Source organism: Theobroma cacao, chromosome 9 (assembly GCF_000208745.1).
Source record: "Theobroma cacao cultivar B97-61/B2 chromosome 9, Criollo_cocoa_genome_V2, whole genome shotgun sequence".
In the NCBI taxonomy this organism is placed as follows: Eukaryota; Viridiplantae; Streptophyta; class Magnoliopsida; order Malvales; family Malvaceae; genus Theobroma; species Theobroma cacao.
The window spans coordinates 4,193,144-4,205,442 of record NC_030858.1 but is presented as its reverse complement, the minus strand read 5'-3'; the positions used below and the strand labels follow the sequence as shown (position 1 = coordinate 4,205,442).

Sequence of the window (12,299 nt, the reverse complement as noted above, 5' to 3'; positions counted from 1 at the left end):
GCTAACAATAATTTCAAATGGGCCCTTTTGCTGGTAATGTGTCTGGGTCGAGGGCACGTGCTCTGCTCCCTGCAACTGGCAAGCCCACCGAGGAGCGCGTGAATTGCAATACATTGAGAGTGAGACAACAGAGCCCGCACGTGACCGCCCCGCCCTCTCTGTACAAGCATGTCCCTCAAGCGCACGTGTGCTACGTTTTCATTGATTATTTTAAGGTTCCGAAATCAGATTGTTAAAAAACTTTTAACAAAAATGGAAAAAGAAATTTACAGCAGCTTTTAATTTTAAATGCAAAAGGAAAGGTACGTGAGAGAGACTGAGAGGGTGCTTTTGCCCCGCGTGAGGATACTCTTTTAAACCTTTTAAAGTAATCTCAATTGCGCTGTCAGAGAAACCAAAAAAAAAAAAAAAAGAGAGACGGAAACGCTGTTTTCTCTGTTTATGGCATCCGCTAAAACCCCACTCGCTCGTAGTATGTTGAAGATGGCACGCCCTTGGAGTTTTGGGTGAAAATTTTGCTTTAATCCCAATAAATCTGTTTGTTGATAGAATAGACTATCACCAACAGACTTTAACTGCATGTACTGTTGTTGCTGCTGGTTTTTCTATAGCAACTTTGCTGCTACTACTGAATAAATAAAAGGATCGAATCAAAGTACTATCTAGATAGAACTTAGCTGAAACCAAACTACCAAAGTGTTTTGATGTTTAGGAGTTGTACAACAGAAAAACTTATTATATATAGTTCTGTTTTACAGTGGAAGAGGGTTAGCGTTAGGGTTTAGGTCACCTTTAGAACACATGAGTTTGGAAAATGTATGAGTTCACAAATTTGCAAGTTGTGTTCATACTCATTGAATTAGTGTAGAGTTTAATTTTATTTTACCTATCTTAAGCATATAGTTAGCAAATAGACAATGGGTACCTTTTACTCTTTTAGAGCATATCGTGCATGTAACTAGGTTTAATGTCAAATACATTCAAATACTAGCTTCTCCAAACAATTTTCTTCCGAAGTTCAACCAACAAATGTTATTTATATTTATATATAATACGAAGAAAATATATGAAGAATTTTCTGTGCCTTAAATGCATATAGATTAGAACTCTATTCTATCCTTAAGGTCCCCGCTATGTTGCTGTTGGGGTGGTAATATAACTTTAGAATTCAAAAAAAATATCTAAAAAATTAATTACAAACAATAATTTGGAATTTTTTTTAGAGCTTTTTTAAAAAAAAAAGAGTTTGATTGAGAGAAAAAGATAGAGACAGAATAATTGCTTTTGAATTTATTAATTCTAACTTCTAATGCTTATATATAAATAACTATGTGATTATTTATCAAAAGTTATCAGTATTCATCAAATGATCATCTTTTTTTCATCAAAAGTTAAAATTGTTGAATTTTAATTTAATAGATATCTTTCATCAAAAGTTATCATCTTTCAGTTTTGATCTAATAGGCACCATTTGAATTAGTTTCTTTCTAAATAATTTTCAAAAGTAATTTGTTTTATACTACTTGAATAGATATTCTCTCAGTTTTTAGCTTACAATCTACTAGGGTTAATTTCTTCGACAAACACATTGTGTATTGTTTCAACTTGCTCAATTAACTTTCGTTCCTTTCATCAACATGCACCTTACATTTTATTATGATATAACATAATGCTTCCATCCATATATATATATATACACACACACATGCATGTGAGGTGGTCTAAATGTTTTGTGACACAACAAAGGTAGGTCATCAATGAGAGGGGATTGAAATGCATGACATTCAGAAGCTACAATTTATAGTGGCCAACATGGACCTTTTCTTAGGTAATGCCAACCCCTCCATTGTTTTATATTCTTCAAGACATTGATGTAAGCTGCCCTAAGTGGGAAAGGAGAAGAATATTCGATCCCATACTGTGGGTTGATAATTGAGAACAATTCCTTCCCTTCATTTGATAACAACTCAGACATGCAAAATGTAAAGATAGTTGAGAAAGTGGGCTTCGACTCGCGGTTAAAAGGAAAGACTGTTGGGTCTCAGGTGTGCTCCTGTTAGTTGTTGGGTCTGAGTTTGGAACTATTTTATCTTTTTTTTTTTTTAAAGGAGATATTAGGCCACAAATAAAACAAAAACTTGGGCCCAAAGTCATGGGCTAAAAAAGCAGGGAGAGTAAGACCTGAGCCCACTTATGTAAGAAAAGAGAGCCCAGAGGCCCATTTGGTTCGGCTAAGATAAAAGGAAACATAGTCTTCAATCCATATGGCTCGGCTAAGATAAAACGCAGTCTAGTCATCGAAATGAACCCTACCAATACAGATAGAGTCACGTGTGAATTTGGATTGATTATTCTCAATTCCCATTCCTTAACCACTCTACCGCGTAAAACAAAATAAAGTTGTTTTCGCGGCCGAGCGATCAAACCACCAGGAAGAAGCAATCTCTTCCCCAGCCCAACCATAAAAACGCAGCGACGACACGCGTTTTATATCAGATCGGATCATCTCAGACTCCACTAATTCGTTTTCAGACAGCTTTCTTAGTATCGATCGAACATGAGTTTCCTCTTTGGCAAGAGAAAAACTCCAGCAGGTATCAAATCTTTTTCATTTTTTTTAAATAAATTGAAAATTGTATTAAAATCGAATGAAGTATACGATTTTGTTTTGATCGTTCCGTCTTGAATTCGATCAAGTGATCGCAGATAGAGGGTTTTAGTGATTGAAATAGTTAATTGTTTTTGCTGATATTAATTTTCGGAGATCTTACAAATTTTGATTAGTATTAAGAGTTTCGGTATGGAATGTTAAATTTTTGTTAATTCTAGAAATAGTTATGAATACATCTAATGTAAGCAATTTTTTTGTGCTATTAAGATCAATCAGTCGCATGGTTGTTTGTCCATATTTGTAACGGTAGGGTTTCACAATTTATTCAGTGGAGTTTTATCGTCTTAGTGTGTAATGCCCACGTTCTATTCTTATGAAAGGTGAAGCATACCGATTATGTGGGTTGTGCGTTGTATGGTTTTGAGTTTTATAATTTGTTGCCAGGTTTGGAGGCATTTAGACAGTGATTTTGGATGGTGTGGATTGAATGGTGTTGGTCTTTTTGTATTGAGATATTGGGTAATATCTAAAAATTATGAATGGATTTTGGTTTCAGAGCTTCTGCGGGAGAATAAGAGGATGCTGGACAAATCTATCAGAGAGATAGAGAGGGAAAGGCAAGGTCTACAGACGCAAGAGAAGAAACTGATTGCAGAGATAAAGAAGAGTGCAAAGCAAGGGCAGATGGTACGTTGTATTTTTTACATCATTAGTGTTCGTTTGCTTGACTTGTTACATCTGTGTTGTTAAATTGTTTTAAAATTGGTATGCTATTCGATCAAGTGCTTATTAGCTTGACAAATTTATGTTCTTTTAGGCAATCATGAGAAATGAAAGGTTAATTTTGGCATACATGAGGTTGCTTTTATTGGCGATGTTAAATATAACATGGTGTGATTCAGTGCTTGATTACTCTATTTTTATGTGTTTATAGCATGTTTGGAAGGATTAGTTTGATGTATTGGCGATGTTAAATATAACATGAGGTTGCTTTTAGCTCTTTCATAAATAAACATCTTGCAATTTTTATGGAAGCATTTATGTGCTTCTTTTTTCTCCGTCATTTTGAAACAAAATGCATCAATTATGTATCTCAGGTTGTACTTTTGGCATTTTTGCTGCTTGAGTTCTGCTTATGTCTATTTTGTTTCATATTAGTGGACTCATGCTGCCATTTCTTTTCTCATTGTGCTTCAAGATTGTATTTTCCATCTCTCTTCTTGTGAAACTAGGTTTCTTATAACTTCTGGACTTGTAAAAGTTATTATACATGATCTACATGTTTCTTGTTAAACGTGAATGGGCTTTCATGGCCACTTGGCCTACATCCTTAAAATTTTTTGATTGATGGCAATCTTATTTCAGGGAGCTGTAAAGGTGATGGCAAAGGACCTTATCCGAACACGACATCAGATTGAAAAGTTTTATAAGCTTAAATCACAGCTCCAGGGTGTATCTCTTAGAATTCAAGTATGTATTTTTATCTATCCATTTTGTCTCTGTGTCAATGACTTGAAGTGTGCAATTGTTTTTTAAAGTGTTTTGCATGGAAAATTATGATCTCTTCTCATGCTTGGTAAGTAGATGGACATCAGCAGCTATAACTATTTAGGGGGCTAGTATAGAAAGTTTTGAAATATGGCAATGCTATATGCATAGGAATAAATATGACTTTATTTTGTTTTCCAAAATGAAAAAAGAGGATAAGTTGCAAGATTAATCTATCTCTATTCTCATCTGAAAATGTTGTTAAGAGTCAGGGCATTAATAATTAAATTGATTAGTCACCAAATGTGATATGGAGAAACACTTTGTCTACTGGTTGTCTCTGGCAGAGGATAAACAAATTGGTTGGGCTAGCTGACTTCTAAAAAGCCCTAGGCTACTTGAAGTACGATTCAAGATTGAAGCCTTGTCAATTTTTACAAGTTAATGGCAACTTTTGATGTTATTGCCTGTGTATCTTAAACTTTAAAGCTTGACTAATTTTCTGTACAACTTCCAGACACTGAAATCAACACAAGCAATGGGTGAGGCAATGAAAGGTGTGACAAAGGCAATGGGCCAGATGAACAGGCAGATGAACTTGCCATCCTTGCAGAAAATTATGCAAGAGTTTGAGAGACAGAATGAGAAGATGGAGATGATGACTGAGGTGATGGGTGATGCAATTGACGATGCTTTGGAAGGGGATGAGGAAGAGGAGGAAACAGAAGAACTTGTAAACCAGGTTCTTGATGAGATTGGAATTGACATCAATCAAGAGGTACTATTTTCACCATTCTTATCATTGTAGTGCATATAGCTTGATTAGTCTGGCTTTTTTACCCAATTTAAGTTGTTAAGATGTACTAACTTTGCTTACTTTGATCTAATTCACAGCTTGTAAATGCACCATCAGCTGCCGTTGCAGCACCAGCTGCAAAGGGTAAGGTTGCACAGGCAGAAACAACTGGGAATGATGACAGTGGAATAGATAGTGAATTACAGGCAAGGTTAGATAATTTGAGAAGGATGTAGTAAGTATGCCTAGCTACTTCTGTATAATACAGACATCACCTCTATGTTATATGTGAAAGTGCATTTGGATTGTAACATTTTGGAAACTGTGCCAGAGTTTATTGATTCAGGATTTGGAAATATGTGGAAATTATAATAAATTACTTTATGTAAATTTATACATGCTTTTGCAGTAAATAGGTTTTGCATTCACTCTATTGGAGTCAGATGTACAGCTTATTGTTCAATTTTTGGTGGATTAGTTAACCTCTTGTGTACGTCTACATGTGTGCCCATTCTGGCATTGCCTCATTTGTGTTTGGATGGGCAACATAAAGTATCAAGATTGTGGTCCCTGAGAAACTCATTGAATGAACCCTGGAAATGCAAGATTTATTACCAAGTTTTCTGATCTTATGGGTGTCTGGCACATGATACCGTCGATTTTTTGTTTGAAGTTAAATGCGATGTTGATAGTAAGAAGTTTGAGTTTGTTTTGCCGGTGGAGGAGCTACTACAGTGGGTTCTATGAGTGATGTTTATTCTGCTGTTCAACTAGTCATGGTATTCTTTAGCTAGGACAGTGGGTTCTATAAGTGAAGTTGTTTGTGCTGGGAAACTTCACCTCCGAGCTTGCCCTCGCATTACTTGCATTGCAGTGTTTGCTGCACAGTTTAGGACCTGCTGATTGCAGGCACAAAAACATAGAATAGCTAGTTGAAATGTTTATGTTTTTGTCTTTTTTTTTCAGAGGCAGGAATGAGATTTTTATTCTTTCCATCGTCAATGGAGACTCTCCCTCTGACAAAACTGCATTATCGACGAGTATTCTGTTGTTACACAATAAGTGCAAGAAGTTTCTGGGATTAATTGTGTATGCTACATACCAAAACTTGATTTCTAAATACACAGGGAAGCGACATGGCTGGCTCCGTCCAGCTTCAACCCTAACCCAGTTGGAGCACTAAAACGAGTTGACTGGCATCCTTGGTTTAGTCTTGGTTAAGAATTAAGATCGTCACGCATCCCAGGCCGACAAAGACCAGGACCAAGACAGACTGGGTATCAGACTTTCCCTACCTAATCAATCAACAAAGAGATTAGCAAAGAAAAGAAGAAGAAAACAGATCAACAAAAATGGCGAACTCAAACTGGGATGCTGGTATCCAGCAAATCTTCCCTGGAATTCTCTGGTGAATTAACCACTGTGTGCCGATGACAAAACGGAGAAGGCTCGACAGAGGCACGACAAAGCGGGCAATCAAAATGAGAATACAGCCACATATCTATGCAAGGAGCATGGAAAGAATGCTTGCACCTTGGTAGCTGCCTCACCTCCTCTCCGTCTTCGAAAATTGATAAGCAAACTGCACATTCATATTCTCCACCTGGGTCTTGGGATCCCATGTTGCTGCTTTCCTTCCTGTACTTGAAACTTGACAGCAAGTTCCTGCTGGGGTTTTCAAAACTCTGGCTGGCCGTTAGTTCTGCAAGCCTGGTAGGTCTCTGCCTGGGCTCATCCCGCCGCTGTGTGCACCACCGAATGATGATAAGGTTGTATATAGCCAGCACGATAGCAGCTGTTCCCACGACGACCAGGCCGTAATAAAGCATAGGCAAATTTGACTTTGGAGAAAGGGGAGGGGATGAAGGGCCTGGAGTGTCCCCCATATTAAACTAAAGGGGAGGGGAGGGGGGTTTCAGATATGGCAAAGAATTTACAGAGGAGGTGAAGATTTATATGTAGAGCAAATCATGAAGAGAATGGTGTACATGGCATGGCATAATAAAAAATAACTGGTAGTTAATCTAAAAGCCGTGGTTGTTATGTCGTCGTGAAGAAAAATGTTGCACAAAATCTTTGGCCAAAAAGAATGAAGACAAAGCAAGGCACAATCACTAGACAGTGAACAAGGGTGGTGGTGAAAATGATTGATTCTTGATAAGAAACCTCTCCTTCTGTCTCTCACTTTCTTTTTATCTATCTCATTTCTTTGCCTATGGACAATTAAATATGTGGGACAAATAGTTGGTGCACGAAACCTATGGGACGATCCAACAATGAGTGAGCTAAGAGATCACTCAGTTCTCTGCTAAGCACAAAATAGTCAAACAAGTCATGTGTCTCTTAGGAAGATTGAATTGTTTCTATTCACGACTCAGTGTAAGACTCGAATCTTTGGCACGGTGAAGTACACAAGGCCTAAAAGGAAGATTGGCCAGCCTCTTGATTTCATTTGAGAAGATCCTCATTGGATGAAAATGGGAATGATACATATATAGAATTTTTTTTAAAGTTATCTAACTGTACTAGATTTCTTGCTTAAGTTATAATAGGACAGTGGAAAGAGTTTGTCTGCTACATGCCTGATGCATGCATCATGCATGCCCTGTATCCATATGGTCTTATGAAAGACATGTTTTCGGCAAGCGGAAAACTTGGATAGCAACGTTCAAAGATGTTGTTCAACATCTTACTTCAATTTGCAATAATGCAAAAATTGTATGCAGGGAAGTAGTCTTATTTGAAGCCATGATTCGAACCAAACTACCCATTGCATTGAGGTCCATGACGATAAACGATATGGCACAAGAATCAGTTACTTTCTTTGGTAAATGTATTCAGATTATGGCAATATTCTCGGTCAAGCTAAAGAATATGGAACAAACTTCTCTCAGCTCTTTCTTTCTTTGAACCCCTTTAATCTCCTAAAAACTGTCCATTCATATTGCTGCTTCCACCGGTCTTCATCCCCAGCAGTACTACAGAGAGGAACAGAGAAGAAGAGAGAAAAGGAGAGGATGATTCAGTTGCCCAAAGTGGCAAAGATTTTTCAATTTGTAATACAACAGGTTTTCTACACTTAGTCATTGACTGATGTCTGGGTTTGTACCATGCACAAATCATTTTGGATTTTAAGCCAAAAAGAAAAGAAGAATGGCCTTTGTTGTTACTTTTTAGTATTCATGTTTACACAGTCGAATACAATAGATAGTAAGGATCTAAGATATCGCTTTAGAACAGATGAAAAGGCATTTATAAGCCAACCCAACTTGCTTTTGTTCAAGGCTCCAACTGCTTTCCTAGCCAAAGAAACAGTGCCTCCCCAAATTAAAGAAATTTTAATTAAAGTGCCTCAAATCTCCATCTACAATTGCTGAAATTTCATTCTTTCACCAATATTGAACTCCCTCGACTTCTTTTTCTTTGAGTTCAAGTTTTTCCAGCAACGCCTACTTATTTTGAGCTAAGCACTTAGTGTTGGTGTATTTTCAAAATGATAAGTTGTAATTATTGGACAGATACATCAATTGAAAAGTTATGTTACATAATGCGACTATTGAATTGTTGATCTTATAAAGTGGTATTTGAAAAAGCACCTATAAATCTAAAAGTTATGAAACAATTAAAAAACACTATTACTCATAAATTAAAAGAAATTATGAAAAATAACCCTCATTGTAAGTTCAATTCAAAATATCTTTCATTATAATTTTACTTATTTTTAGTCAATTTTTGGCATGACTTCATAACAATACCCTTTAAACAATTTTAAACAAATTAAAATGATTTCGGTTTTCTCTATCCCGTCATCCAGACAAAAATTTCAAAATTAAATCCTAATTTCTCTCTCTTGCCAAATACTGTCTATCTCGCAATCAAGCTTTTTCTTACTATCTCAAAAAGCAAAGATAACATCAAGGTATATGTTTTAGGTTTTTGGATTTTTTGGTTTATTCATAGAATCCTAAAGTTGAAAGGTTGAAATTAATTAGACATATTTGTAAATTAAAACACTGTATGACTTTGACAACTTAAACTTGGTTACGAGCAGTCAAATCAGTTATTAGGTATTGTATTATTGGTTTTTAGGCATTGTATCACTGATTTTTAAGTATTATGAGATTGATTTTTAGACATTACGTGATTTAATCATCACATAACTGGTTTTAGACATTATGTGACTAAATTTTAAGCATTGCGTGACTGATTTTTAGACAATGCCTTACTAACTAGTCACGTAATGCCTTACTAATTAGTCATATAATACTTTACTAAGCAGTCACACAATGCTTATCAACCAATCACCCAATATTATATTAACTAGTCACGTAATACTTAAAAATTAGTCACGCAATATCTAAAAATTAGTAACGCAATGTCTAAAAATTAGTCACGTAATGCCCAAAAATCGAAAAGTTAGTAACGTAATGCTTAAAACTAATCACGCAATATCCAAAAACCGGTTATAAAATACCTAAAAACCATCAAAACTATTGAATTTCATTTAACAAAATCGACAGCTTCAAACAATACACTATATTCCATTTAACAACATAATCAATGAATATGCCTATTTGACGAATAATGCTCAAAGTACTCAAAGGTTTTTCTTCATATATCAAAAATCACTCCAAAATACTTAAAAATACTCAAAAAGTTTAAAGGTTTTTCTTTGTATATCAAAAACTACTTTAAAATACTCAAAATACTTAAAGATTTTTTTTTTACAAAGAATACTCCAGAAATTAATAGTCTGACGAGAAAAGCTCAAAGGATATGAGTCGATTTAAGATGCGAACCTAAACATATGGGTCAGTTTCATTAAGAGTAATTTTATCTAAAATTAAATTTTTTTGGTAAAAAATAGTTAAAATTATAGAGAAAGCTATTTTTAAAAACACCTAATGTATGATAGGTATTTTTGAAAAAAGAATCCCAAAAGTTATGATTTAAAAAATTATATCTTATAGTATAAATGGTTATCTTTTTATAACGTAATTATTGGACAATGTTTTTATCTAAAGATTTTATTTTGTAACATATAAAGATGTGTTTTAAGACATAAAAATACCTTAATAAGAGAGTTGTGTCCTTAAGAAGAGACCTTTGAAAATTTATATAAAGAATTTGCTGGCAAAAAAAAATAAGAGCAAGATATAAAAACTCTAAGTTGTCACCATTTACCAAACGTATCCAAATTCAGAGAGCTTTCAATGGTAATAGTGTGGGATAATATTCGAAGTGTCTGGGAGGAAAGAAAATGAGAATTGGAGGGTGCCAGGTAGTTTACCGGGGAGAAAAAGTCTCTAGGTCTAAAAGTCCAAACAGGGACTGATCTATCACCTCATTCTTTTCTATCAAGTTTCCAAAAGATTTTGAGAATAAAACCTTTCCTAATAATATTCGAAATAGAAGAACTAGTCCTTGTGAGAAAAATATTAGCCCTCTGTATATTATGTATTGGTTCTTCCGCGGTGTTTAACCGAAGTTTTATTATCCCAGTGTTAGTTTGCTCGTCTGCTTGCGTCTCTGTTTCTTCTTCACAATGAAGCCCTGTGATTTGAGCTCCGATGTCATGTTTGAGATTTTGTCACGAATGCCTTTGAAGATGCTAAGGAGGTGTAGACTTCTCTCCAGGGAATGCAACAGTCTCACCTATGAATCAAGCTTCATGCGTCTTCACTGTCAGAGAACAAACACAATAGCAGGATATTTTATTCAAACTTCAAAAAAGAGTCGGGGCTATTCAACCTTTTGTTCCATAGACAATCCAGGTGTTGCTTCGGATCAGTTAACCCTTGATTTTCTACCTGAGACTGTGCACATTCGTGCTACTGCTGATCAAGGTCTGATGCTTTGCGAGAGCCAACGTTCACAAAACCGCTATTATGTTTGTAAGCCCAGCACTAGGCAGTGGGAAACCATACCAAACCCAAATCCTCGATACTTCACTTGTAAGACTGCCATGCTGGTGATTGGTTCAGACCCTTTACGGTTCAAGCTAGTTCGACTTTCAGATCCCGAGCCAAAGGAACCAGAGCTTGAGTCGGAGTATTCCGAGCCAGAGCTCGATAATTACAGACGTTATCCCTGCGAAATTTTTGATTCAGAAATTTGGGCTTGGAAGCAACTCGATGATGTAATGTTATCCTATGACGAGTTTTTCGACTTGGGGCATGCTATATCAGCATATGGTGGGCTGCATTGGCTTACATCCACAGGGGACAAAAAGAACATACTATCTTTCAATGAAGATAAAGAGAGTTGGGAGTCGGTTTCACTGCCAGAGTCATTCTGCCACGGAGATCATTGCTACCATGTGAACCTTGCAGAGTATGAAGGGAAACTGGCATTAATCTACCAGAGACCAGAGATTCCTCTTTCGGAGTTATGGGTCATGAAAGATTATTATGGGAAGCTTTGGAGTAAAAAACACACAGTAAATTTGGCAGACTTTTGCAAAGAGAATGGCTTTTATTCGGCTTACACTTTATATAACGCTGATATGATCTTCATACAAGGATATTATACGGCAATAGTTTATAATTTCAAGAATGGTCAGTTTGATCGTTTAAGACTTCCATCGACACACATGTTTAGCGAATCAGCATTCTTCTTTCAGACAGATTATGAGCCAATCATCCTGAGACAACCAAGAGAAAAACTCTCCATGCCGCATTGTTACAGCACCCTTATCTTCATGCTATTTTTGCTTTTTGTTCCTCTTCTTATTTCTTTTACCTTAGGTGTATAAAACCTAGTGGTAGTCTTGGAAGGAGCAGTGGTCAGCTTGTGATGACTTGATAATATTTCAGATTTAGGTACAAAGATTTTTGGTTGTACATACATTGTTATAAGATTTCTCTCTCTCTCTCTTTTTACATCTTTAATTTAATGTCTTGGTTAATTATGAGAGGATTAAGCTAAGATAACTGGTATTATCTACTCAAAGCCATGATTTAAAACAAGCTACGTTTAAAGTTCTGCGTATATAGTAGAATATGTAATTCCCAGTACGATACAACAATAGCTTAACTACAAAAGGTTTTGAACACCTTTGGAAACAAAACAGAAACCAACATAATGTCGAGAGCATTCAGAAAACAAATCCAGTCTTTACAGTGCTTATAAAATTCATAAATACAGTCATTCAGATAATTCAAAGCATAAAATACAAAGAGGAATCAAGCGTTTAAGCCAAATGTTAAAGCAGCGAATGACTACCGATGGACGGGAAGGTGCATACTTGAAAAATTGCTTTGCTTTGCTTTCTCAATTATATCCCCTGTTTCTGTTCATGTGAGAAACCCTAACCAGATATGAGGAGCTTTAAAAATATAGAGATCACTCAAATTAAATAATAATAATAGAGAGGGAGTTGGAGAGATTTTTTTTTATAAAATT

The 12,299-nt window shown here is 35.8% G+C and overlaps 3 protein-coding genes across 3 annotated transcripts; 2 read left to right on the top strand and 1 right to left on the bottom strand.

Annotated features, from left to right (window-relative positions):
* On the top strand, positions 2,333-5,324 carry LOC18588318 (vacuolar protein sorting-associated protein 2 homolog 1). Its single transcript, XM_018128187.1, has 5 exons — positions 2,333-2,594; positions 3,168-3,298; positions 3,977-4,081; positions 4,617-4,877; positions 4,994-5,324. The coding sequence occupies exons 1-5, from the start codon at positions 2,558-2,560 to the stop codon at positions 5,129-5,131; spliced, it is 672 nt and encodes a 223-aa protein (XP_017983676.1). The 5' UTR covers positions 2,333-2,557; the 3' UTR covers positions 5,132-5,324.
* Positions 5,947-8,254, bottom strand: LOC18588319 (RING-H2 finger protein ATL39). Its single transcript, XM_018128188.1, has one exon. It carries the CDS (start codon positions 6,779-6,781, stop codon positions 6,257-6,259), a length of 525 nt encoding a protein of 174 aa, XP_017983677.1. The 5' UTR covers positions 6,782-8,254; the 3' UTR covers positions 5,947-6,256.
* Positions 10,098-11,746, top strand: LOC18588317 (F-box protein At4g19940). Its single transcript, XM_007012631.2, has one exon. It carries the CDS (start codon positions 10,441-10,443, stop codon positions 11,647-11,649), a length of 1,209 nt encoding a protein of 402 aa, XP_007012693.2. The 5' UTR covers positions 10,098-10,440; the 3' UTR covers positions 11,650-11,746.

Coding starts and splice junctions, on each gene's coding strand:
- LOC18588317 (XM_007012631.2), top strand. CDS start 10,441: ATGAAGCCCTGTGATTTGAGCTCCGATGTCATGTTTGAGATTTTGTCA.
- LOC18588319 (XM_018128188.1), bottom strand. CDS start 6,781: ATGGGGGACACTCCAGGCCCTTCATCCCCTCCCCTTTCTCCAAAGTCA.
- LOC18588318 (XM_018128187.1), top strand. CDS start 2,558: ATGAGTTTCCTCTTTGGCAAGAGAAAAACTCCAGCAG. Junction 3,299..3,976: donor GTGCAAAGCAAGGGCAGATG/GTACGTTGTATT, acceptor ATCTTATTTCAG/GGAGCTGTAAAGGTGATGGC. Junction 4,878..4,993: donor GAATTGACATCAATCAAGAG/GTACTATTTTCA, acceptor TCTAATTCACAG/CTTGTAAATGCACCATCAGC.